At 39.8% G+C, this 23,576-nt stretch overlaps 3 protein-coding genes across 9 annotated transcripts in view; 2 read left to right on the top strand and 1 right to left on the bottom strand.

The window, feature by feature from the left end:
* Nucleotides 1-11,113, top strand: CLXN (calaxin). 4 transcript variants are annotated; one of them, XM_069775117.1, is made up of 7 exons: nucleotides 1-103; nucleotides 424-579; nucleotides 2,091-2,195; nucleotides 3,758-3,909; nucleotides 5,397-5,501; nucleotides 7,508-7,577; nucleotides 11,022-11,113. In XM_069775117.1, exons 1-6 carry the CDS (start codon nucleotides 43-45, stop codon nucleotides 7,556-7,558), a joined length of 630 nt encoding a protein of 209 aa, XP_069631218.1. In that variant the 5' UTR covers nucleotides 1-42; the 3' UTR covers nucleotides 7,559-7,577; nucleotides 11,022-11,113. The 4 variants fall into 4 exon arrangements, with proteins under 4 accessions (XP_069631218.1, XP_069631211.1, XP_069631222.1 ...); XM_069775110.1 differs by lacking the exon at nucleotides 11,022-11,113 and adding an exon at nucleotides 8,744-9,096; XM_069775121.1 differs by lacking the exon at nucleotides 7,508-7,577 and having other exon boundaries at nucleotides 11,022-11,054.
* On the bottom strand, nucleotides 7,849-13,222 carry RBM48 (RNA binding motif protein 48). Of its 3 annotated transcripts, none has more exons than XM_069775100.1 (5): nucleotides 13,111-13,222; nucleotides 10,738-10,928; nucleotides 10,479-10,624; nucleotides 9,090-9,622; nucleotides 7,849-8,035 (listed from the first exon to the last, which is right to left on the bottom strand). In XM_069775100.1, exons 2-5 carry the CDS (start codon nucleotides 10,863-10,865, stop codon nucleotides 7,949-7,951), a joined length of 894 nt encoding a protein of 297 aa, XP_069631201.1. In that variant the 5' UTR covers nucleotides 10,866-10,928; nucleotides 13,111-13,222; the 3' UTR covers nucleotides 7,849-7,948. The 3 variants fall into 3 exon arrangements, with proteins under 3 accessions (XP_069631201.1, XP_069631191.1, XP_069631199.1); XM_069775090.1 differs by lacking the exon at nucleotides 13,111-13,222 and adding an exon at nucleotides 12,523-12,665; XM_069775098.1 differs by lacking the exon at nucleotides 13,111-13,222 and adding an exon at nucleotides 12,101-12,649.
* The window catches only part of PEX1 (peroxisomal biogenesis factor 1), a 27,960-nt gene continuing 17,253 nt past the window's right edge, over nucleotides 12,870-23,576 (top strand). The window contains exons 1-8 of one of the 2 annotated variants that reach the window (XM_069775068.1): nucleotides 12,870-13,125; nucleotides 15,310-15,453; nucleotides 17,444-17,527; nucleotides 17,750-17,864; nucleotides 17,954-18,726; nucleotides 20,159-20,278; nucleotides 22,405-22,528; nucleotides 22,813-22,922. In XM_069775068.1, coding sequence (XP_069631169.1) covers nucleotides 12,997-13,125; nucleotides 15,310-15,453; nucleotides 17,444-17,527; nucleotides 17,750-17,864; nucleotides 17,954-18,726; nucleotides 20,159-20,278; nucleotides 22,405-22,528; nucleotides 22,813-22,922 — 1,599 coding nt within the window. In that variant the 5' untranslated portion in view covers nucleotides 12,870-12,996. Of the gene's footprint in view, nucleotides 13,126-15,309; nucleotides 15,454-16,624; nucleotides 16,729-17,443; nucleotides 17,528-17,749; nucleotides 17,865-17,953; nucleotides 18,727-20,158; nucleotides 20,279-22,404; nucleotides 22,529-22,812; nucleotides 22,923-23,576 lie in introns of those variants that run through there. The other variant, XM_069775075.1, reaches the window with a different exon arrangement.

A 23,576-nucleotide genomic window follows, 5' to 3' on the forward strand; every position in this document is an offset into this window, starting at 1 on the left:
ACCGCCCGCCCGCGTTGCCAGGGGAGCGGCGGTGCCGCCGCCATGAGCAGCAAGAGGCAGCGGCAGCAGCTGGCGGCCTCGCTGGGCCGGTCCGCCAAGCACTGTGAGTGAGTCTGTCCCCCGGCCCGGCCGCCGGCGGGGGGCTGCGGGAGCCGTGCGGCCGCCGCCTTCGCCTGAGGGGCGTTCGCTGGTGCCGGCCGCCGCCCGTTATCGCTGCGCTCACTGCCTGGCCCTGTTCACCAGCCGCCCCCCGCGGCGGGCGCTGCGCGGCGGGCGCTTAGCGCCGGCGGTACGGGGCGGAGGGGCGTGGGACGCGGGTTGAACGCGGAACGCCCCAGGGGTGCGGGCCCCGTAGCTTCCCTGTGCCTGCCCTGTCTTTTTAGCAGCCTAAGGGACGTGTTCCCTTGTGTTTCGACTGGGCAGTTAATAAAGGCGAAGTGGAATGTCTGATCAAGCTGTTCGACACGCTGGTGGCCGAGTCCAGCAGCCGCTTTGCTGCAGCTGGCTTTGACCGTAACATGTTCAGAGACACCCTGCACAGCGCGTTCGGCATGACGGATGACATGATCATGGACAGAGGTGAGACTGATGGGTCTGAAAAGATTTAAGGTTTTAGTTTTACGCTGTTGACCTGATGAGCACGCCTAGGCAAAATAGGGCCGTCTCATCCCGGTAAGGACAGCGAAGGGAGGGTTACGCTCGGGAGCTGCTGAGTACGGGGTTGGGGTTTTTTATTTTTCCTTTATGCGGAATCGTTTTCCCACCAGTTCATGACAGCTCGTGCTCTTGTACGAGGGTGACCCGCCAGAGGCAGTTGTACTGCTGTCCTGTGGCAGCGTCTATCCCAGTCACTGTAGTGTCGTGACAGAAGAGGGCAGCATGGCGTCATATTTCTCTTTTCTCCGGTAGTTCCTTCCACCGGGAGCTGCAGTCCCTGCTGCTGGTGGACAGCTTTGCCTCTGGCTTGAAGGTCCCAGAAAGGCGTTCTGTTTGAATGGGTGACTTGTGGAACAGAGGCGGTGTGAACAGCACCGAAGGGACTAGGCAGACAATACAGGGAGATGAGAGTAATGGGCCAAATAACCCCTTGAATATACAGGGCTTTCACGGATTCATAACATGAGGGCCACATTTGCAGTTGCTGTGACAGTCACATGAATGATCTCTGATGTACAGGTGTCGAGGAGGCGCGAGTCTGCCGTTCTTTTCAGTCTCGGGCTGCTGCCAAGAGCCACCCCTTGGTTCAACTTTCTCCTGTTCTCTAGCAGGAGGGGTATTTCAATGCCATAAAATAAAAACTTGTTGCCGTTTTGTGCAACAGGTCACGTGTGTCTTGGAAGGTACCTTACACGGACACAATCTTAAAAATTATTTAATGCTTACATACAAGGGGGCTGATTTCACTTTGCAAAAGCAAACCTGTTGTTTTCCAATTCCAAAATGCTTGGCTCTGCATGTAGAGGTGTTCCTGTAGCCAACTTACTAATTAACATTTTAAAATATGAATTATTAAAGATGTTATTTAATGCTTTGAAGTGTATCTTGGATTTGAAGTACTGTATTACAGGCTGTATCAATAGTGAAGCTGCAAGATTGAAAGTTTATTTCAGGGAAGGGAGAAGAAAAAAGATTTTGGTACCTGAAAGAAGGAGAAGGTTTTTTTCTTTGTATATTTGAAATATTAATGTATTGTTTCTAGGATTACTTTCTCCAAGATTTTCTGAGACAAATCCTAGTAATTAAAATCTTCTTCTGTATGCAAATATGCCTTAGCGTAAGGGATATTGGTTTATTTGGTTTACATCTGCATGGAAGCATACTTCCTGTAGTTGCTTAAGTCAGGAAAGCAACAGATTGAATAAAACACCTTATCCCAGCAGGATTCTGGAGTGGAAGATCAGTAAACTTAGGGCTGAAATCCCCTTCGTTGTTACATCTTAGAAAGATTCAAGAAGGGTAGTCATACCTTGGTGAAAGCAGAGAAGCATCTTCAGAAAAAATATGGGTTTACATTTTCATTGAATTTAAGAACATATTCCTTTGTTTTTCCCTCTTAAATAAATTTAAAATGTATCTAATACACTTCCCAGTGTTCCGCACTTTTGATAGAGACAACGATAGCTGCATCAGTGTGGTGGAATGGGTGGAAGGCTTATCAGTATTTCTTCGGGGGACATTGGAAGAAAGGATTAAATGTAAGATTTATCTGTATGCTAGTATTTAGTAGTAATCATTGAATTCACGGCTATTAAATTACATGTTGCTTTTGTTATAATTTAGTAGTTACTTTTATAAAGTATTTGGTAATTGAAGAGTTTTCTTCTGTATAGTTCAATGCAATGAAACTGAGCTCTGAAATGGCTTCTCTGAGACAGAGGTTTTTCTGTGTAAACTGCCGTTATCATAGCTGCCACCTTATTTTATTGCTTACAAGAACTAGCATTTGAACTGAAGCTTGTTCTGCAGTATACAGTTTTGACAGAATGTATCTTTTTGTATTCACACACAAAATTAGAAAGAAGCAGATGTAGCTGAAGGGTGATTTTGGCTAAATAACACAGTCTCAAGCTAGCCAAGACCTGTGCCAACATTCATTTACTGGCACAATGGGGGGCACAGCAGCCGTTGCATCAATTCCAGCAGTTCTTCAGCTTGGAAGCATAGATTGAAAAACTGAGTCTGCTTGTAAGATGGTCATGACAACCTTCACAGTAATGATGGCGAAAGATAGGGGAGAAAAAATAGCAAAAACTCTAGAATTTTAAGAAGCAGAAGAAAAATAAAATAGGGCATGTGGAGGAAAAAAGTGTAATAGAAAAAGGAGAATGACAGCATGTTGTTTCCATAGTCTCTAGGTTGCAGCATCAACCATCCCTAATGCACTATATAAATCCATCTGGAAAGCAGCCTGGGGTGTCACAGCACTAGGATGTGTGCCCAGGATGTAATTCAGTATGTCAGTACAACTACAAGCAGTAAAATACGCAGCCCTGCTGTACGCACTATAGAATATACTAGTGCGTAGTGATACAGTGTTGTCTGTCCTAAGTGTATGCCAGTACAGTTTTTCACTGTAGACATAGTCTTTGTCAAGAAAAAAACCCACCTCTTGTGTTCCAAAACTGAAGAGTTTTGTTCGTTTGTTTAAATAGGTTTTGTGAAGGATAGTAAAGTTTATTATGGTCATAGATTTCTGATTCCAGGAAGGTAGAAATAATTGTAGGAGGAATTAGGCAGATACTTGTAATGTACTCTGTTACAGGGATATTCTCTTTGCATTAAGGGATACTTCAGTTGTCTTTTCCACGCTAGTACAGCTCATTCTTCCTTCTCCTTTACTTTTTGAACCCAGCTTCCAAAATAATGAGGATGTTTTGTAGGTGCAAAGTCCTTCTGATATAGACAGCGGGTCCCCACCATGGGAAATTGGGCTTCTAAACCAGAACCTTGTTTATATTCTAAATGGACAATTCTAGAGAAGTTAAGATCTGTGAGTTAGTATGGTTTCTGTGAACTGAAGATTATTTATTTGAGCAGAAATAGATTTTAACTATGAAGGGTAAATAGGCAATAATTGACTAGTATGTGTATCAAAATATGATACATCTATTTCATGTATAAATATACACGATAAATGTGGCTCAATTGATATGCTGTACAACATACAATTCACATTTTCTGTCTATAGGTAACAGACAGCTTTAATGGTGTGTGATATAGTTTGTGTGAACTTTAAATTGATTTATCTTTCAAAAAGACTGTTTTGAGGTTTACGACCTGAATGGTGATGGATACATTTCGAGAGAGGAAATGTTCCAAATGCTGAAAAACAGCCTTCTCAAACAACCATCAGAAGAAGATCCTGATGAGGGAATTAAGGACTTGGTAGACATAGCACTGAAGAAAATGGCAAGTACTTACTCATTGTGATACTTCAATGTCTTTCAAACATTCATTAACTGAAGCTTAGAACATTCCTATGAGGTAACAAAGTACTGTGTCTGATTTACAGTGGGATTCTGAGCCACAGAGTTAATTATATACATGAGATAAACAAGTCTCCTAATAAAGCCAGAAATATAATCCAGATCTAATGAGTCCCAGTCCAGTATCCTCACATGAAACTGTTAGTTTATTATGAGTTATAAACTTTATGTATGAACTAGCCTGTGTTTGTGTGCATACACACATGTGCATGCCCAGTCAAAACAAAAGCCGTCGGAAGTGGAAAATTCAAAAGCGTAAGCTGCATTTATTCCAGTGTTGGGCATCTGCAGTAGCTTTATTATTAAGTACATTTGTGTTTTATCAGTTGATCATGAAATGTCTTTATCCAATTTATATATTCTATTAGAATAGTAACCTCAAGGTTATTAAGGTAAAACTTGTCTTACTGTGATTAATCTAGGGTATCCAGATCAGCCAGGGACTGTGTTTCAACATTTTCATCAAATCAAGAAATACAACCCCCCCTCCTCTGGTGGTGGTCAAAAAAATCTCACTTAAAACCAGGTCTTGAATCTCAGCTCCTTTTATTTAACCCTGACTTTTCTATTTTTCAAACCCACCTCTTTTGCACACCTTCAGCTGAAAAGCCCATCTTACCCTTAGTTCTTGACAATGCTGAATCTAGCCTTACACAGAAGGCAAGCTATGACTTACTAATTTGTTCATCTTCAGAGCACCTACCTGCACAGCTTTCCTGCAGGTTGCATCCAAAATGAACACCTTCATGTTCTGGGCAGTTGATAAGTGGGCTATGCTAGTCCAAGCACAAGCACTATTCTCTAGACATAATGAATCTTCATATATATAAGAACATATTATAAACTAACCATGTACATAATCCTGTTTCAGCTTTTCCACGAGAACTTAATAAAGCTCTGGTACATGTTTGAAGAATGTCCAGATCTCATTTGGCTGCTGAGCAGTTGTCTGAGTAGGATATTGCTGCCCATCTCAAATAACTAAACGACTGTTAGATATCCAAAAATGCATTTGTGGAGTCCATCACTCAAAGAAGAAAAAATTACTCTTTGAGCAATTTGCCTGTAGGTACCATGGCATTGTGACCAAGCATACGTCCAGTGCAACTGCGCTTGACATTTGTCCATGCAATTCTCAGCTCAGCCTCTTCCCATGTTAGTTTTGCCTTTTCTGGAATTCTGTTAGCAAAGCCGTATGAGATATAAAAGGTGGAGCAAGCTCAACTGTCTGCCTTAGGTAGAGGCAAACGATACAGATCTTGTCTGAGCAGGGACTGATGGCCCAAATAAAAGGATTTTTGCATACAATCAAACTAAGAATACGATCCATGTCAATAAAACACCTGTTAAACAAAAATACAATTACTACAAGTCATCATCCTTTGCTGAAGAGTTCCCTTCCTTTTGTAGGACTATGATCATGATGGCAAGCTTTCTTTTATGGACTTTGAAAAAGCAGTCAGAGATGAAAATCTTCTGTTAGAAGCCTTTGGACCGTGTTTGCCAGACATAAAGGTATATCAACCTTGAGTTTAAAAAAAATGTGCAGTACTTGCTATACTATTGGTGAGGAGATGCACATATTATGGTATTAACTGTCATTACATGGGGCCTGCTGAAGTCAATTGATAAATGCTTCAGTTGTGAGATATGCATATGCTGAGTTCCCATCTACCTTTCACAGCACCAATGTTTCCTTATACAGTTAAATGCTGGTACCAGAGAATGAGACCACACCGTTACTCAATGTTTGTCTGTCCTGGGTCAGCAATATAATGAATCATCCTCAATGAGCATCCTCTCAGACTAAGAAAATGAGACCGTTCTGTTGAATTGTTTATCCGAAAGCTCTCCAAGAATACAACTTTTATTTTTCTTTCTTCAGTGCCACTGGCAACACTGCCATCACCTCACTTACAGCCCCTTTTGGGAGAGGCTGCTAGTTTTCTGAAAAAAATACCTTGAGAGTGTTCTTCATTTCAGAGTGTGGCACTGGTGTTTTTTAATTACATCTAACTGGGCTTTATTTATTAGCAATACATCTAATTCAATTCAGATTTTTATTTTTTTTAAGATGGTAATTTAGAACATGCTCATTTCCTCAGTGTTAAGTTCAACTGTGGAGAGCATTTCTGCTCTATAATAAAGAATAATTTTTTTTTTTCTGATCTAGTAATCACTATTCTATTTGAACTGTGTGTCATTTTAAAATACTGAAAGCTGAAATTCATGCAGCGATTCCTAGAAACAGAAAACTTGTGTAAGACTGCTGAGAACACAGCAAGTTTTCATTTGCTGGAAACCTACACTTCCTGCCAGCTCACCTACCTGGTAGGCTGGAGGACAAGAAAGGGTCTTGTAGCCATGATTGCAGGCTGTATTACATCACATCAGCTGGAAAGCAGCTGTTTCCAAAATGCCAGACTTCTCCTGACAGGCTCTCAAAAGACTTTCAAGGGTTTGGGAGAACCCAGGTAAGTACTCTGTTTTTTACACCAGTGGAAAGGCTTTAAAAAGTTTCTGAACAGATTTATGTTCACTCATCAGCATAGAAAAATGACTTGCTTTCTGTCAGTGTTGGTGATAAACCAGATATACAATTCAGGCTAATCATGGCAAGAGGTTGCAAACTCAGCTTGTTTCTTGCTTACAGTATTTGTGCGGTCTGTTCTGTACCCTACCCAACTGTTGCCTTTTTACTAGGTCTCTAGTTTCACTGTTAAAAGAGAACTCTATTTACATGTACTTTCAAGTCCTAAAAGCAATAATTTCAGCTATGAGCTTACCATGAAGAAAACCTATAAATTACTAGATTGCCTAGTGGGGTTATGTTGGGGAACTTTAATTGTACCCCTTGACACAAATTAAACACTCATTTGTACTTCAATATATTTTTAAAAAATGTAATGAACTTATTGGATAAAATCCTACCACCATAAGCGGTTCTACAAGGAGTCTGCAAACATGCACCACAAGCCGATTCCTTGTATATGCTTGCACCAGCACCAATCCTGTGAGCGTCAGCGTGGGGCACCTTAGCCCAGTGTTGGGTTCATCCTCCCAGCTCCAGTTCTGCTGCCCAAAGGTGGCCCCTGAGTGCTCGATCCAGGACTATTACAACACAGTGCTGCAGATACTTCTCTCATCACCAAGGGAAATTTCACTCCTTTACATTAAGTGATCTCAGTCTCTGCTGTTCCTGGTTCCAGCCGGTCTAACTCATTCTGCAGCTAGGCCTTCTCACCCTCCATGCCAGATCATTCCTTGGTCACACATTACCACTGCTGAGCAGTTACAATTTGAGTTTCCCCTTCACTTACAACTTCTGAGTGTTCTCACTGGTCTCTCAGTGATGACATCATTAACACTATGGAATTTACCTTTTCTAAGCTAAAAAGCAAGAGGTAGCCTAAGTGTGAGGACTGTCACTGCTTACACATTTCAGTTTAGCACCTTTTCCAATTAAATTTAACTCCTTCAGTTAAGTGAAAATTAATTTTTTTTTTTTTTTTTTTAAACAGAGCAGTATGGCGTTTGAACAGAAGACTTTCCAGGAAGCTCGTAAACTGTAACTCCCAGTGGAATACTGCTGTAAGAGGTTTTTTCCTTCACCGTTCTTCATGGTATAGTAAAAGTAGGAGCAACTTGAAACTGTTACTAAGTTTCAGTATTCCTTTACTGTAAAAGGTACTGAATAAATAGAATTTACTTCTGTTACTCTACCTAAATACAGTTCTTCAATGAGTTATTAAATATGTTGTAGTACAAGGTACACAGAACAAGATGCAACAATATTATTATACTGGTTTGTTCATTCCAGGAAACAAATAGACACAATTTTTAACAGGGAATTGCTTGGAAATACAGTATAAAATAGTTTTATTTTTAACATAAAAAAAAAATAAGTATTTTAAACTACATCCTTTAAAAAAATTACTGTTGGAAGATGCTGCCAGCAGTATCTATATTCTTCTTCTCTGCTTTACAAGTGGTTTGGCTGAGCTACTCTCTGGCTTTTGCACAGAAGTTCTTGAAACAGAATCTGCTACCTAAATTGAGGAGGGGGAAAAAAAAAAATCTTAGTAAACTGTAACCACTCCTTTTTTATGCTAGTTTTAGAGTAAGGCCATGTCTCTAACATTTGAGTATTGGGAGGGATGTATTACTATAATCACACTTGTATTGAATTTTCCTGCAGAAGGGAAAAAAACCATAACCCCAAATGCAGCATTAAACACAAGAGAAAATTTATTTAGAAAATAAAAGTGTTAGCAGTATCATTTTTGTATTTTAACCACAGAAACTGATTTCAGATACTCAGTGATAGAGTGTTACATATCTTAGCACCCCTCTCCCTACCAGAGGTGTTTTCAAAGTAAGGTTTAGTATGCTTTTTAAACTCAGGTATTCCAGCAAGAAGAGAGAAGGGGAAGGAAAAACATGTGCTTTGGCACATATTTTACAAATATATTTAATATAAGAGGTGCTTATTTATCAGTTTGACTGGAGATAAGCTCTTCCAAATCAGTCTAATTAGTCATAGTCAAGGGAGCTTTTTCGTATCTTAATTTAAATGGAAAGTTGTATCAGGAGTGTTTGACCTGCTGATTAGTATCTTCCATAAAAGGTTATAAAGCTTAAGGCATGCTTCTCGGCATAGAATGTGTGGTTCTGTACATCTTTTAATGCCATAACAAGTGTTGGAGCAAAATTACATTGAACTCTGACTTTATTATTTTTTACTCCCTTTCAATCAGAAACCAGATACAAGTACCACACTGGCGTCAGCAGGACTACCTGCAAAGTTACAGTGCCACATGGAAAACAAGTGTAGTTTACTAAAAATCATTTAGGACCATGCACTGACATTTATACTTTCTGAAGTGTAGTGTAAGAGGAATGGAGTAGAATGGCCTGCAATATTCTGTGTTAATAAAAATATTTAATAAAAAATAGTAAGAATGCTAGCTTTAAGTGGCAAATAAATTGATAATACTGAATAAATGATGAATTAAGTTATTTTAGGGTCTCTATTTTTATGGATAACAAGCACATAATATATATGTTTGAAAATGAAAATATCAGAACTTTCAGAATCCATACCTCTTTCAGTTTACTTCGAATTAATGTAGCTGAAGTATTCAGTGAATCATCATCCATATCCACTTTAGGTACTTCTGGTAGCTGTGGACCAATAATAACTTCAGTACTGTCCACACTTGTTCCAATGAGGGAAAACTTGTTACCTTCTTCCCTCTTCCTCTTACGTTCCTGCAGGTGAGTTGTACGAGGCATGAACCTATCAACTCCATTATCAATCAGAACCGTTCTTTGCATTAAGGAAGTTGGTGGAGTATGTCCTCCTGGATGTACACTTAGAGTTAGGGATGTGTTTTGACCAAAGTACCCAGAAGTTTCAGCACAACTGTTATCATACTGGGGAAATGCCAACAGGCTCTGATTATGATTCCCTGATGCATAGCCTGTGTTGTGGGATACCCCGTGAGAACTTGTAAAGCAGGATGGATCCCAGTTACTGGCTGCACATGATCCTGATGTACTCCATGGACAGTCACGCTCAGAGTTCTTTGAGACTGTCTTCTTAGGTCCCTCTACTTTCTTTAACAGAAAGCACTCTTTAAAACAACAAAAAAGTAGCTTCACTATTATGTCATTATTAGTTCTAACACATAAGAAAAAACATTTAATACAAATACAGAAGTAATACCAGTGATATTTCATTCCCAGCGACTTTTCTGTGATTCTTTTTTCCTAAGTGGCACCTCTCAACTGAAGCTTTTCAGCCTAGTCCCTCTGCAGATTTGTGAGGAATGCCCAAGTGGAAGTATTTCAGCAGTTTTGAGAACACAAGGAAAATATTTCTGATGTTGCAAATCAGAAATTTTTACTTCCAGTTATGATTTCAAGGATAACCTGTCTTGCAACATTGAAAAAACAGGTGTTTTTTCATGTTAAAAATCAGTGGTTTTATTCCTTTAAAATACCCTCATACAATGAATAATGATATCAGAGTACACAAGCACAAGAAAGGAGAAGCCTGTGCTCAGCAATTTGCTTATTTCTCAGCTTGCCCATCCTTCAGTTGTTGAAGGTTCTGGTATAGTCACCTTCCTGACAAAACTGTCCCTCTGGGCATGCCTGAATAAGCAGGAACAAGGGTGAAAAGATGATCCAAAATTTCCTGCCAGTGCTTGAAGTTTCTGATAACATTTTGAAAAGAAGAGAAGGAGGTACCTCATTATTAAAGTTTATGCATTTTTTTATTTTAGTGCTAACCAAAACTGAGAAGTTGCTTTGAAAGAGATACAGCCCTCTAAATATTGAAAGATGTCTCTGTTCTGCTGCAAACATACTTGAAATGCATCTTTAAAACAGACAGATAAAGCATTTTCTTTAATGGGCTCCTTAACCAAAAACCCACCCACCACTGAAATGAGATATTAAGATTCTGTAGTAAATTTAATTACAAACCTCTTTGATTTGTTGCTTTTGCTATATACTTTCTTCTGTCCTGCAACTTCTCCCGAGTTTCTTGGACTGTTTCAAATTCTGGAGCATAGCACACATGCAGCAAACTACCAAAGAAACTTCGTTCATCCATTTTTTTCTTGGCCACCCTGAAGGGAATTAAATTGTATTGGCAAAACTGAGGATGTTACTTAACAGATTGTAAATAAAGAAGGTTTAAAATATTAAGACTGCAAGAGGCAGATATTGCCCTGTCTAATACCTTGCACATTGCAGTTTTTGGAATTTTATCAGATAAACTTCAGTAAATTGCTCTGCTGGATATTCATCTAGAGCATGATATTCTTCAATGGCACCATATAATGCAAATTGTTCAATTAATTCCTTCATAACGCCTAACGCAGGAACTCCTTGTATTAGTAAATAACGAGATTCCAAGTTGATAGTATAAACCTGGGGGAAAAAAAAAAAGAGTATGCTAAAATGTTCATATTCTTGCTTTACTGCAAAAGTAAGGAATTTTGTCTGTTTGCTGTTGTTCCTCAGATCTTCTCAGGATGCTGAAAATCCATCTGTGCTCTGTTTTGACTTTGGACTCTTGCAGGAGCAGTAAGTGCACAATTATCTGGGACATCTTCATCACCGAGCAGGAACTGAACTCAAGCTTCTTACTCAAAGTAGAACACAAATTAGAGTTGGCTCTTCTGCACCAGGTCAGAGTGCTGCCATTTTCTGAGTAAAATCTCTTACGTCTCTGGCCAATTTCCTCGCGAGACTGACTAGTACCCAGTTAATATAAGGCACTGTCAAACTAAAGACAAAACCACCGAAAAACCCGTCTTGTTCACGGGCAGAGAGGTCACACAGGTGAAACACAGGGAGGAAAAAAAAAAGGTACCACAATTCCTTGGGGCAGATGATGTGTGCGCAAAGCTGTCTCCTCACTACAGTGATCAAAGAGTGTATGTTTTTAAGACAGACAGATACAAGTAAGATGCTGAGAGAAACAAGGTCTTCTCCCAGCAGGTTATAAAACAAACAAACCACTCTTTTTGTGTAACGACTGTCACGTAACACAGACTCCAAGGAAAGTTCTGTGACAGCTCACTACATACAATAGGTAGCTAAAGCGTAAGATCAAAGGAAATTCATTCCGACTTTGTTAAAAAAAAAACAAGACAACAAAACACCAAACACATTTAGACTGCATGGGTTACACATATTTCTCAAAAAACAAGTGGAGGACAAAGAGGGAACCACTCAGGAAACCAGCTTTCAAGCTGCTATCGTAACAAACAGCCTCTGCAAACAGGTCACATAAATTGTTCCTGTGATAGCAGCTTACTCCTGCCTGCTCTCTTTCTCAGGTCAGGCCTAGCAGGTGCCATTACAGCATGCTATACGTTAACTGCCCCCACAAAAAGCAAATGCAGCATTTTTGGTGCTGTAATGAGCGGTTCCTGCTGTGCAGTAGGCAAGGCCCCGCACGCGAGTCCTGCCGAGTTCAGCCGTGTCGCGCGCCCAACCGCATGGTTTTATACTTTGCGCAGAACTAGCCTACTTGTGCTACACGCGTTTCTAAGCCATTAATTGACAAAACGCAACGTGGGAGTTACTAGATTTACCAGACCCAGCTCCAGCTGTGCCTCCCGGCGCCGACTGCCTGCCTCGGCCCGCGCCCCGCCGCACGTCGGCGGCACGGAGAGAAGAGGAGCGGAGAAACGCCCAGAACGGGGACAAAGCGCTAACACGGACGGCAGTCCAGGCGGCGACACAGCTGCAGCCGGAGGAACGGAGGCAGCTCGCCAGCCTTGCTGCCTGCCCCCGAGGAGCCAACAACCCCGCGGCCGCTCCAGCGCCGCCCACCAGCGCGGAGGACGCGGCGCGCCGGAGCCGGAGCCGGGGCCGGCCCGCTCGGGTCCCGCTCCAGGACGGCGGACCCGTGCCGCGGCCCCGCCAGCAGCGCCCGGCCGCCCTCCTGGCAGAGGCGGCCCGAAGGCGGCCGCGGCCCCGGCCCCGGCCCGCCGAAGGCCCAGGCCGGCCCCACCTTCACGGCGCGCGGCCTCCGCCCCTCCCGGTACTTGGCGCGCGACTCGCAGATCCCCAGCTGCGCGTGGTGTTTGCAGACATCGCCCAGGCCGCCGCCGCCGCTGCTGGCCGCCATCTTCCCATCACCCACCGCGGCCCGCGTAGGCAGCCGTAGCTGCTCGCCGAGGGAACAGCCAATCAGACAACGGGCGGAACTGTCATTGGCTCCCACTGAGGCGGAAATGGACGGCGTCGATAAGCCAGACAGAAGGAGCCGAGGCCTCCGATAGGGAAGCCAATCGGAGGCAAGGAATGAGTATATGCCGCGCCCGCATTGGCCGGCAGTGGGTTATACCATCGCCTCGGGGGCGGCAGGGGGGATTTGGGGAAGGCCTGGCCCGCTCGCCCGCCTCCGAGTGGGCAGCTCCCTGCTAGGGCGGAGCGGACGCGCAACGGCGGCGGGCTGCGGGGGCCCGGCCGGCCCTGGGCCGGCATGTGGGGCAGCGGCAACCCCGGCGGAGGCGGAGCTGGAGCTGCCGCGGTGACGGTCGTCCTGAGCGGGACCCGGGACTGCTTCCTGCACTTGCCTCCCGAGCTGGCCTCTCACCTCCGCCTGCAGCAGGTACCGGGTGGGCTCCGTTCGGGGCCTGGGCGGAGGGACGCCTCAGTCAGAGAGGATTATGGGGGAGCACCGTCTGCCCCCCCCCGGCATCCCGTTGCTATGGTGACACGACGACGTCGTGCGCCCATGCCGCGCTCCGGCGGCCGGGCCCCGGAGGAGCGGCCCTGCTTTGTCATCCGTTCTTCGTCCTCGGGTGCCGGAGAGGTTGGGATTGATCTCCCAGCGCGGTCCGGCACCGCTGGCTTCTGCCTCTCTCTCAGCACCCTGTATTTTATAGCTGTTTTCACCAGCGTTCTCCGAGTAACGGGTAAATTAGCCTTCCGCGTAGGAGGTGAGGTGGTAAACCCAAGCAGAATCGTCATTCTTGGTGTACATAAGTCTTTCGCTATATATTCCCGTCGTACAGAAAGGGACTCCTGTCGCACGAAGTCCTATTAAGTACGTGGATCAGTAGCAGGAAGCGCACCTTAGGTTTTTAAACAACATTTCACACATGAAAACAAGGGCAAAGCCCACGTGCGTCCCTTACGTGATGAACGAAAGAATTAAGGATCTGCTAGTAGAACGGCAGGATGAAAAACGGCAAGAATGAGCGGGTGAAGAGGAAGAGATGGGAACGAAGCTCAGGAGCGGAGGTGGTGGCCACAGTCGTGGCAAAGCCCCTCTTAGCCAGGGTGGCCTCGCCCAGAGCGCATAACTCGCTGATTTCCCAAGACCAGGAAGGACATTTCACAAAAGCAAAATCATCTAGGCTTGTAAAAACCTGCTCTTTTTTTCTTTGGGGTAGTAGAAGCAGGCTGGTGGGGTTGCAAGAAACCTGGTATAAATGTTCACTTCATTTCTGCAATGGTTTCTGGATGTTTTACAAATCTGCTGGCAAGAGAGAGGAAAAAGGAGTGCAATTGCTTTGAAGTCTTGTAGCGTCATTCTGTACATAGTTGGTTATGGTGGGCTTCTGCTTTTACTTAACGCGATCCACAAAATGAAAATATATGATCTCCGAAATCTTGATAGAAATAGCATATTAAATGCAATCTCTTCAATAAAAATGGTAAAAAGGGGATAAATAATTATGTTACTAGATTACACTGAGTAAATCATAAAAAAACTCAAATCAAAAGCTAAATTTAATTGCAGAAGGTATTAGATAAGTGGGTGACAAAACAGTCTACAAAACTCAAAGTTGTGTGAAGATTAAGGCACTCAGGGAGAAGCTTTATCTGTGCGAATAGGGGGAAGGGCTGCAAATTAAATGTTACAGTTGGTAAAAGGATCTTGGAACCATTGTAGATATTCTCTGGAATGTTTTCAGAGTTTACCAAAAAGTCAAATAATATTTGAAGTCATTAGGATAGAGTTGAGAACAGAACAGAAAACATCACTATGCTAACGAGTAAGTCTGTGGTATATCCACACTGTACATCGTCTTGGTCACTTGATTTTCATAAAAATAGTAATTTTGGAAAAAAAAATACAGAAAATGACAGTTGAGCGATACAATGTAGGATATAGTCTCTTTATGTGGAAACTGAACATATTAAGATTCTTCAGTCTGCAATCAAAATAGCTAAGCGGTTCTGAAACAGATTAATAAAATCATTTTGGTCTGGGTTTCTGTGATTTGGGACTTATTTTCAATATTCCCTAGCTCATGAAAGCTTGGAGTCCATGCAAATGTTACAATGCATGTGAAGTTTAAGCATATACTTATGGTTTTTCCTCATTTGGGAAATACAAATGTGTAGTTATACATTTCTGTAAGGTATTTGTTTGATAGACTGTATTACAGAAGAAGGGAAGAGGAATTATTTTCCTTACTTAAAAATAATCCATAAAAATTAAAAGCTGTTTAACAATTGAAACCACCACACGCTTCCATGTTGAGAGTTGTGCAAATAAGTAACGTGGAGAAGAATTCCAAAGGAGGTCTTGGTTAATAAGAAGTTGGCCAGTCTGCCAGAATTAAAAAAAAATTCTGTCATTGCTAATAGAAACACCCGTTGCTAATATGTTGTAAATGCTGCAAGTTATTGTTAGGGAATATTAATTAAAATAGGGCATGTAAAATCCAGAAAATATTTTTAATTCCTTTGATCTTTCTAATCAAATACAGTTTAGCTTGACTAATAGCATCTTCTTTAGCTTGTTTGATGTTAATTTATTTTATTTCTTTGAAACTCATAGGGCCAAGCTGTGAAAGTATCCTGTGGTCATCAGCCTATATTTTTGAGCTGGATGGAAATCAGGCATCGAGGTCACCAGGGTGAAAATATTGCAGAGATTAACAGACAGTTGGCAGAAAAACTTGGCATTACAGATGGAGAACAGGTTTGAAATGCAGTCTTTTTTTCTTATTTAAATAAAGGGTATATTGCAAGATCCCTAAAAAGGTGAGAATTTACAAGTTAGCTATGACCTTCTTGTTTCATGTATTCAGGCAGTTACTTCATTTGTATCTGCTCATAGGAACAGTTAACCGTCATGAAATGTCTCAAACATGGAAAGATTTGCTCATTAAATCATTAACAATTCCCTAAATAATGTTAGGATAGGCTTGTGGGTAGGTCTTTGCAGAGTTGGAGCCGCTAACTGCAGTGCCGTTAATTTTAGGAAAATACACTTTTAAGCAATTAAACAATTTGGGAATTATCTCATGAAAATATTTTGCCTGGAGTTCCTGTTTTTTTAAAGTAGTTATTGACTTACTGCATATTTCTTTTTGTTGGACTTATTTGTTGGACTTATTTGTTGGACTTATTTGTTGGACTTATTTGTTGGACTTATTTGTTGGACTTATTTGTTTGATCTTATTAAATTTTCATCCCTTTTCTTCCTCCTTCACCATATGTCCCAGTGTGTCCTTTCTCTTTGAACGTGTATTTAAATTGGCCTCTTACTCTTGGACACTGTGTTAAACTTCTTGTAAACGATTCTTTCATTGGACAGAAGTTGAAGAGATGCCCAAGAGGCAGGCAGAGCTTTTCGACACTGGTCTATTAAAATCTCAGCATCCAAGGGTTTTTTTTCATATTAATAGGTAGAGATTTAAACAAACAAAAATATAAAAGTATTATTCTACACAATGTTATTATGTAGTATATTCATATAGGCCTGTTCTCTCATATGGAACATTTTATTCAGCATAATAGAAGACATCAAAGAATGTGGCTCAAAGCAGTGTGTTATCTTACCTTGTTTACTTTTTTAGCGTATTCTCTTTAGAAATGATGTATCTATTTGCAGAACTTTACAATTTACTGGTTCAGTGGCAAGGTAACTACCCTTTTTAGTTCTAGCAATTAATAGCCTTCAACAGAAAAACAATTGACAGAGGAAAGCTAAGAGAATCTCACCCAACTGTTGCCTGGAAATAATAATCTGTACAATCAAATGAATATATGAATAATTAGGTAGTTTTGCCATTGTTTTGGATTCGAGAATTGCACATTTGCTGTGTTTCATAATAATATGCTCTTCTATTTGCCATGTTGGGAAAAAGATATTCCTCTCAACTTTTGCTTCCAACTGAAGACCTAGAGGAATTTAAAATCGATTGGTACTTTTATAAAAGCTGACCTGAAATAAATCTCTCTCAGAGGACAGGTAACTAGTTTTATCTCAAGAAAAGTTTAATGAAGTTTATTTAAAAATGTATGACATGATATTGTTTGAAAATTGTTACTTTCTGTCAAATGGAACCTTTGGTAAAAATTGACTTTTGAAATATATGTTTAATGCTTTCTGAAAAGCCTAAGCCACAATAGCTTATATCATTCCTCCTGATACATAGAACCTTAAAGCTGCTCTGTGGAAGTGGGGCTGCTTCCTGTGAAACCATTCATGTAAAGGAGCTGGTTTTGCTTTTGTATTGTACTTTTTCCTCATTTTTTCAGCTGTTTCTGCCTTATCTAAATTTGTGCACAACACAATTTTTCAGCATTCTAAAGTCCAGAACATTTAAAAATAAGAATTTTAAAATGCAGAGATGACTCTGTGATCAATATGCATTAAAAATTGATTGTTACCAGCTGATAAAACTCTTGATGCTTTTCACATTCACTTCCATTCATGATTTGTTGAAGTCCCCAAGCATGCCCAATGCAATCCATTTCCAATCCGTTGACCATCCATTTTCTGCTTATGAATTACCTAGTGTTATTAAGAAGATGTATGTTCAAAGTAGTGACAACGTATCATGAAGGAGATGTCAGTTTTCTAGTTGAATTAAAGATGGAGCTTTTATGTGTTTAAAAATAAGAAGTTAAGTATTTTGAAATGGTGTTACTTAAGTATTTTGAAATGGTGTTACTTTTGCCAGGTATTTCTTGAACCCTGCTCCCACATCTCCTCCTGTCAGCAAGTAGAAGTGGAACCACTCTCAGCAGATGATTGGGAAATTCTGGTAATAAAACCCTTTCCACTGTTCACATCCTTTTCTTACAGATGACAGAGATTCTGACACAAGCAGTTTTTTGCACAATACCCCATTCTTTTCAGCCCTTAAGGAAATACTAAATGTGGTGGGGTTTAATTGTATTTTATATTTCAAATGGTGTATTAGAAGGAGACAAACAAATGTTAAAAATATATGCAGTATTTAATTTATGATATCACATTTCCCCAGGAACTGCATGCTTCCTCTCTTGAAAAACGTCTTCTTGACCAGATTCGAATAGTATTTCCAAAAGCCATCTTTCCTGTATGGGTTGAACAGCACACTCACGTTTACATCAAAATCGGTAAGCAATGGTGAAGGCTCTTGTGGCACCTTCAGTAAGCTGATTTGCAAGAGTGGATGCATTCATTGACCTGCTTTGTTCATACTCAGGTACACTTATGCCAGCAGCCTCCTATGGGAGATTAGAACCGTGCACGGAGCTTCTGATACGTCCCAAAACACGTGAACTTGAGGAAAATATCACCAGCACACCTTCCACAGAAAGTGACATCTTGCTTAAAAGTTTTGTGAAAAATAACATGGAGCAAGAAGAAACAGTAAAGGATCCTTTTGCCAAACAACCTTACCTAAAGCCAGGAGTCCTTGAACAGAGTAAGGCTGATGCAAACATGATGTTTGGCTCAAATGTTCTCCCAAATATGTGGAATTTCATAGGGAGCATTTTCTCTCATACATCTGAGCAGAAACAAAAGACTTTGTGTGATAAAGATGAAATGAGCACCTTCAAAGACAAGCTGATGAACTTAATTCACGTGGATTCCATTTTTAGAGTATGTCAGTCCCAGCCTCCCAGCGTACAGAATGCATCTGCCACTTATGCATTTCTGAAATGCAATGCTATTCATGTTTTTCCGTGGAATTTAGAATTTATTGATTTGGATCCAAATCCTGTAGTAACTTTCGGGAAAATTAATGAGCTGCTTTCCCCAAGACAGCGTCATCAAGAAGCAAAGCAAAATCTGCCATTTGAAAAGCAAAAGCATTTGACTAGTACGCAAGACAAAAATAATTCTAATCCTGATAGCAGTCAAGCATCCAGTGAGGGATCTGTTGTTCAAATCGTTTGGAATGGATTTGAAGACCTAAAGAGTGCCATAGAGTATGGTCACAGTGGGGAACCCCTACATGTTGGAAGAGTTTGGGTCAGTTTGAGCACACTATCTTTTGGGCTTTTTATTGGATATTTTCTATTGGATAATTGTGGAACTGGCTAGTTAACATGCAGTTTTGGGATATAGACTTTGTGTTAAGCTCTCAAGTATACTAGAATCAAATAATATTTACTAGAGCTGTGCTTTGCTAAGCTGTCTCATTCTGGACTACATTACTTACCATCATCCTCCAAGATGTACAGTGTACTCTGGGTTTCTGCACCCTTAGCATTTTTTCACCAAAGAGAAAATTCTTCAGTGTTTCTGGAGGGAATGCATGCTTTCTTCAAAATCTGTTGGTAGCCATTGTATTCATGAAAACGTGAAAGTATTAGATACTTTCATATATTCAGTACTGCATAATGAGATTCTTTTCATTAGTTAGCACTTTGAAATGTGCTTTGGACTCTAGGTGTCATCAAACTGTAAAGTAATGGGATCACGTATCCTAGCACTACATGATGTTTGTGAGTCCTTTTATATACTCTTTAAAATACATCTTAAAAAAAAATAACTAGCTTTTATATAATTTAAACTATTTAAGTTTTTATATACTATTTTGCAAGGTGGCACAAGTCCTGGTGTGCAGACACTGACATTTCAGTTTGTTCTGATAGAACTACAGCCTGCTTATGTTCGTTCTTTCTTTCCTGGAAGCACATGTGGGATCAACAAAACTAAAATGCACTCCAAATCACCATTTGACTATTTTGACATAATATACTTCTCACCATTCAGTTATTTTTTTGTTGAGAGTAAGAGGAAGAGCCTGCAGTGGTCTTTACCACTAAATCGTTTGAGAGATGTAACAATTTTCCAAATGTCAGCAACCATAAAGTCTTTCAGACTTAATAAACATTTTTGAGATGTTTTCACTTTGCTTAAAATAACACAGAATAGTTGAAAAGTAGTTTCCTTTTTAAAAAAGCCAAACTGACTGCTACAATTAGACTGGATTTTCTCTCTCTGTGCTGCAGATGTGCTTAGTTCTGATCTGTATAATGGCCTGTTTACCTGCCCATGTAAAATTAATTTTAATGAGAAAATGAAAGTAGAGTTGCTGTTTTTCTCCTATACTAAAAGCATTTTTACAATGTTCTGAGAATTCCTCCTAATTCTTCTTTTTCAAAGTTTTGGGTTTTGTTTAAAGAAATTAGTAGATGGTCAGCTGTAGTGAGCACTTTCACAAATAGGATAAAAGGCAATTAGAAGTGTGCATGAGAGAACAAGATTTGGATACCACCATCAATTTTATGGTTTCCTTCTTAATTCTCTTGCAGATTACAGCCAATAAACAGATCAATGATCAAATGTTGAGGTTCCATTAGTAATGAAGAAACTGATGTTGTATTTTATATGCAATGTTATAACTGTTTACTTTCTGATATTTCTCTTTTCTTTGCTTTTATTCTAAATATTTCAGATTCCAGATGGTCTGAGAAAAAAACTGCGTATCGAAATACACTCAACAGTCCGAATTAAGTCAGTTGAATCTATTCCTAAAATTCCTGTATCTCTTATACTCCAACCCAAACAGAACTTAGTGAGTTGATATTCTTGGTCACATATTTGTTTCTATATTGGAAAACTGATAATGTTGCTCTGGTCAAGTTGGGGGGGGGGGGGGGGAGTTATGTTTATTTGTTTTCATTTGTTAGATGAGAGTTTGGAAGTTGTCCATCCTGTATGACATAATTCCAAAGGAATTTCTCTTTTTGAATAATTCCTTGCTTTTTCTTTTTACTATGTAAGTTTAAATTAAGAAGATGCTATGATCTACCTAAACAAGGCTTATCTAGTAATACTATTTTGTATTTTGATCAATGATACTGTGAACATCAAGCCATTAAATTTTGTTTTGCACTTGGTAAATATTTCGAATAGTTTAGCATGCTCTGTGTAGCAATTTTCTATTTAAAGGAACTGGTAGAGGTCACAGAGCGTGGAGGAAATAGAACTTCTGAATTTTGACTCCTAGCTTCCTGAAGCTATTAGAGGAATGCTGTGTAGTACCTTTTAAATCATAAGGTCTTCTGTTATTCTCAAATTGTGAAAATTTCTGATGCCTTTCTTATTAGAAAGGATGTTAACATGAAGGAGAAATGGCATTGGTATGGAAAAGATACATTTTCTGTTTAATTAGGTTTCAAACATAAACAGTTGCTGTCAAAATAGCAACAATAATCGATAAGAATTTTGCATCAGACCCTCCTCTACATTACATTAATACTAGTTCAAACCTGGCAAATTTAAGTGTATACATTTAAGCCCATAAAAACAAACACAAAAAAGAAGAATCATAGAGTTAAAGAGGAAATACCCATTTTAAGTCTTCTAGGAGAAGACATGCTTATACTCTTCAAACATTGCAGTGCCCATTAGATTTCCTAAGAAAGACAATTGCAGTAAAATTATTATAGGTTTTTTATGTGCTGTTTAGTTTACTTCCTTTTAATGCTTCCTTTTAATTTTTCTTTTCCTCATGCTAAAGATTTAATTTTCTAGAGTTATATCATTGAATCCCTCTGTTTTCCTCTAAGTGAGACATATCCAGTCTTCTGAGTGACAGTAAGAACATGCTTAGTACCAGTTCTCACAGTCTGTCAGATGTAACTCTGGAATGATGTATTTCTTCATAATATACTGTATGCTTGTTTCTGTGTGATACGGGCCTGATTATTTCCCATGTTAGCTGCCCTTCAAAGCTTTAAATACAGCACTTCCCATCCTAGCAGGGCTTATGCAGGTTTATTCTTTATCCCCAATATTCTAATTTGGTTTCTTACCTACAGAGGAATGGTTGAACTCCATTATTTTTTCATATTGGAGTTAAAAGAAGTATTCTGGCAGTAATCTGCTAAAATCGTAACAAGTAGTTATGTGTGCTTTTGTATGTTTTAAATATGGATTTCTGCCTTTCCTTTCTAATTCAGTTGAATTTTTTGTAGTTCTTGTAAAAAAAAAACCAGACCAGTGCAGAAAGAAATATGACGGTAACTTTCATTTTCCTTTCTGAATACTGCTTACATGATCTCGGTTGATTCCCCTTTTTTTTTAGACAGGAATTACACTTCTTTGATTAGGAACTCAGCCAAGAGATAGGTGATCTCAACTCGATTTCTTTTCCTATTCCATTTAACTAGGTGATCTGGGGTAAGTCATTTGGTCTCTTTGCCTGCCTGTTGAAGTTTGTTGGTGGTGCCCCTGACCTGGATGAACCCAGGGTTCTCTGTATAGGAAGCAGGGTATACAGGGAAGAGAGGGGTGTAGTGAGCACCCAAAATAAGTCACAGGTCAATATTGGTGCATACCCTGGGGGCTCTTTCAAACCCAGGAGCTGAGTAGTGCTCTTGGATCTGGCAATACAGGTACGTAAAACAAGAATAAAAGCTTTTCCTTGCCCTCACGTTGGTGTTCCAAAGATAAAATCTTTAGAGGTGGTCGAAGATTCAACTGTTGCCCTAGCAATGGCTAGGCAAGTGCTTTCCATAGAGCAGTTGATAGAAATGGTGTTTGCTGGCAAAATGCTATTTTCTAAATAAATAAAATGTTTATATCTTCTTCATCTCTCTGCTACTGTAAGAGAAACAAATGCCTCATGCATGGGAGGAAAACAGTCTTACTAACACCTTGTTTTGTTTTATTTCCCTCTTTCTTTTTCCTATTTAGCATAAAGATACACATGAAGATGATGTTAAATCTGCATTTAGTTCTTGGTTGCAGGATTCCACTACTGATGATCACCCATGGATAATGACAAGCAGAGACTGTATACATCTGTCTGTTAAAGAAGGTAAGGATAATACTGTCCTGCGCTGTAGCTGTCTTAACTGTCCATTATGGAATTTACTTAGGCAATATGCCATTTAATCTCTTTATACACAAGTTAACATAATAGATATCTCTTTACAATGAAACTGTAAGCATGAATTATGCTTTAATTATGATTAACCTTTTTTATTCTTTCATTTGGGATTATATCGTATTAATTCAAAATACAGTGATGTGTTTCATCTTGTGAGGAATAAAAACTGAATGTATCTGGAATTTTAATAGTTGTTCCTTGGGTTTTTACAGGAGTGGAGGAGTTTGTCCTTAGTGTAGTGCATCCTGCGCACATTGAAGAAAATAAGTCTGAGAATATTTTTATACTGAGTCGCAGTTTGCTGCAAAAGACTAACATACAAGTAAATATCACATAGTATCAGGTATCAAGTAATTTAAATTGTTATATTTGGTTAAAAATGTATTGCATTTTATATATAACATATTTTGGTTTCCCTTTTTAAATAAATAATGACAGTCTGATCATTAAATTGTATCTGCATTCTTTATATGTTATTTTATAGCCTGAGGCATTGGTGAGATTCCAGGCTTGCCACACTTGTCACTGAATTTCATAGTCTATGTCAAACTCTCAGAAAAACCAATTAGAGCAGAGGAAAGTCACTATTGTCCAAGTTTAACATACTATTCTTATACTTAGCTGTTCTTTCCCTTAATACCTAAACCACTGTAAAAACACTTCACAGTGTATCTGGCAGGAACAGTAGCTTGTTCTGACAAAGATGAGACATATTCCCCATTCAAATCTACCAAGCTCACACTGCTTTCTCTTTTATGTAGTTTCTGTGCCTCCTGTTTCTTCAGTCTTTACTTTCTCAGCAGAATAATTATTTCTATTTAATATTAGGATTACTGTTCCCATTAATAATTCTAGTTGAACCAGTGCCCATGACTCCAGGGTTATGGTTATAGGAGTGGGATAAGATTTTTTCATTTTTAAACTGGTACAGTTAAATTTTAGCAGAGAATTAAGGTGCCCTCTTTTGGCTGTTTAG

This window comes from Haliaeetus albicilla, chromosome 2 (assembly GCF_947461875.1).
Source record: "Haliaeetus albicilla chromosome 2, bHalAlb1.1, whole genome shotgun sequence".
NCBI lineage: Eukaryota > Metazoa > Chordata > Aves > Accipitriformes > Accipitridae > Haliaeetus > Haliaeetus albicilla.

What these genes read in the sequence shown, in the direction of transcription:
- CLXN (XM_069775117.1), top strand. Translation starts at nt 43, where the DNA reads ATGAGCAGCAAGAGGCAGCGGCAGCAGCTGGCGGCCTCGCTGGGCCGG. An exon ending in GGGCCGGTCCGCCAAGCACT is followed by an intron (nt 104 to 423) that starts GTGAGTGAGTCT and finishes TCGACTGGGCAG; the next exon opens with TTAATAAAGGCGAAGTGGAA. An exon ending in ATTGGAAGAAAGGATTAAAT is followed by an intron (nt 2,196 to 3,757) that starts GTAAGATTTATC and finishes TCTTTCAAAAAG; the next exon opens with ACTGTTTTGAGGTTTACGAC.
- RBM48 (XM_069775090.1), bottom strand. Translation starts at nt 12,639, where the DNA reads ATGGCGGCCAGCAGCGGCGGCGGCGGCCTGGGCGATGTCTGCAAACAC. An exon ending in CAAAAACTGCAATGTGCAAG is followed by an intron (nt 10,625 to 10,737) that starts GTATTAGACAGG and finishes AATTCCCTTCAG; the next exon opens with GGTGGCCAAGAAAAAAATGG. An exon ending in AAAAGCAACAAATCAAAGAG is followed by an intron (nt 9,623 to 10,478) that starts GTTTGTAATTAA and finishes GTTGTTTTAAAG; the next exon opens with AGTGCTTTCTGTTAAAGAAA.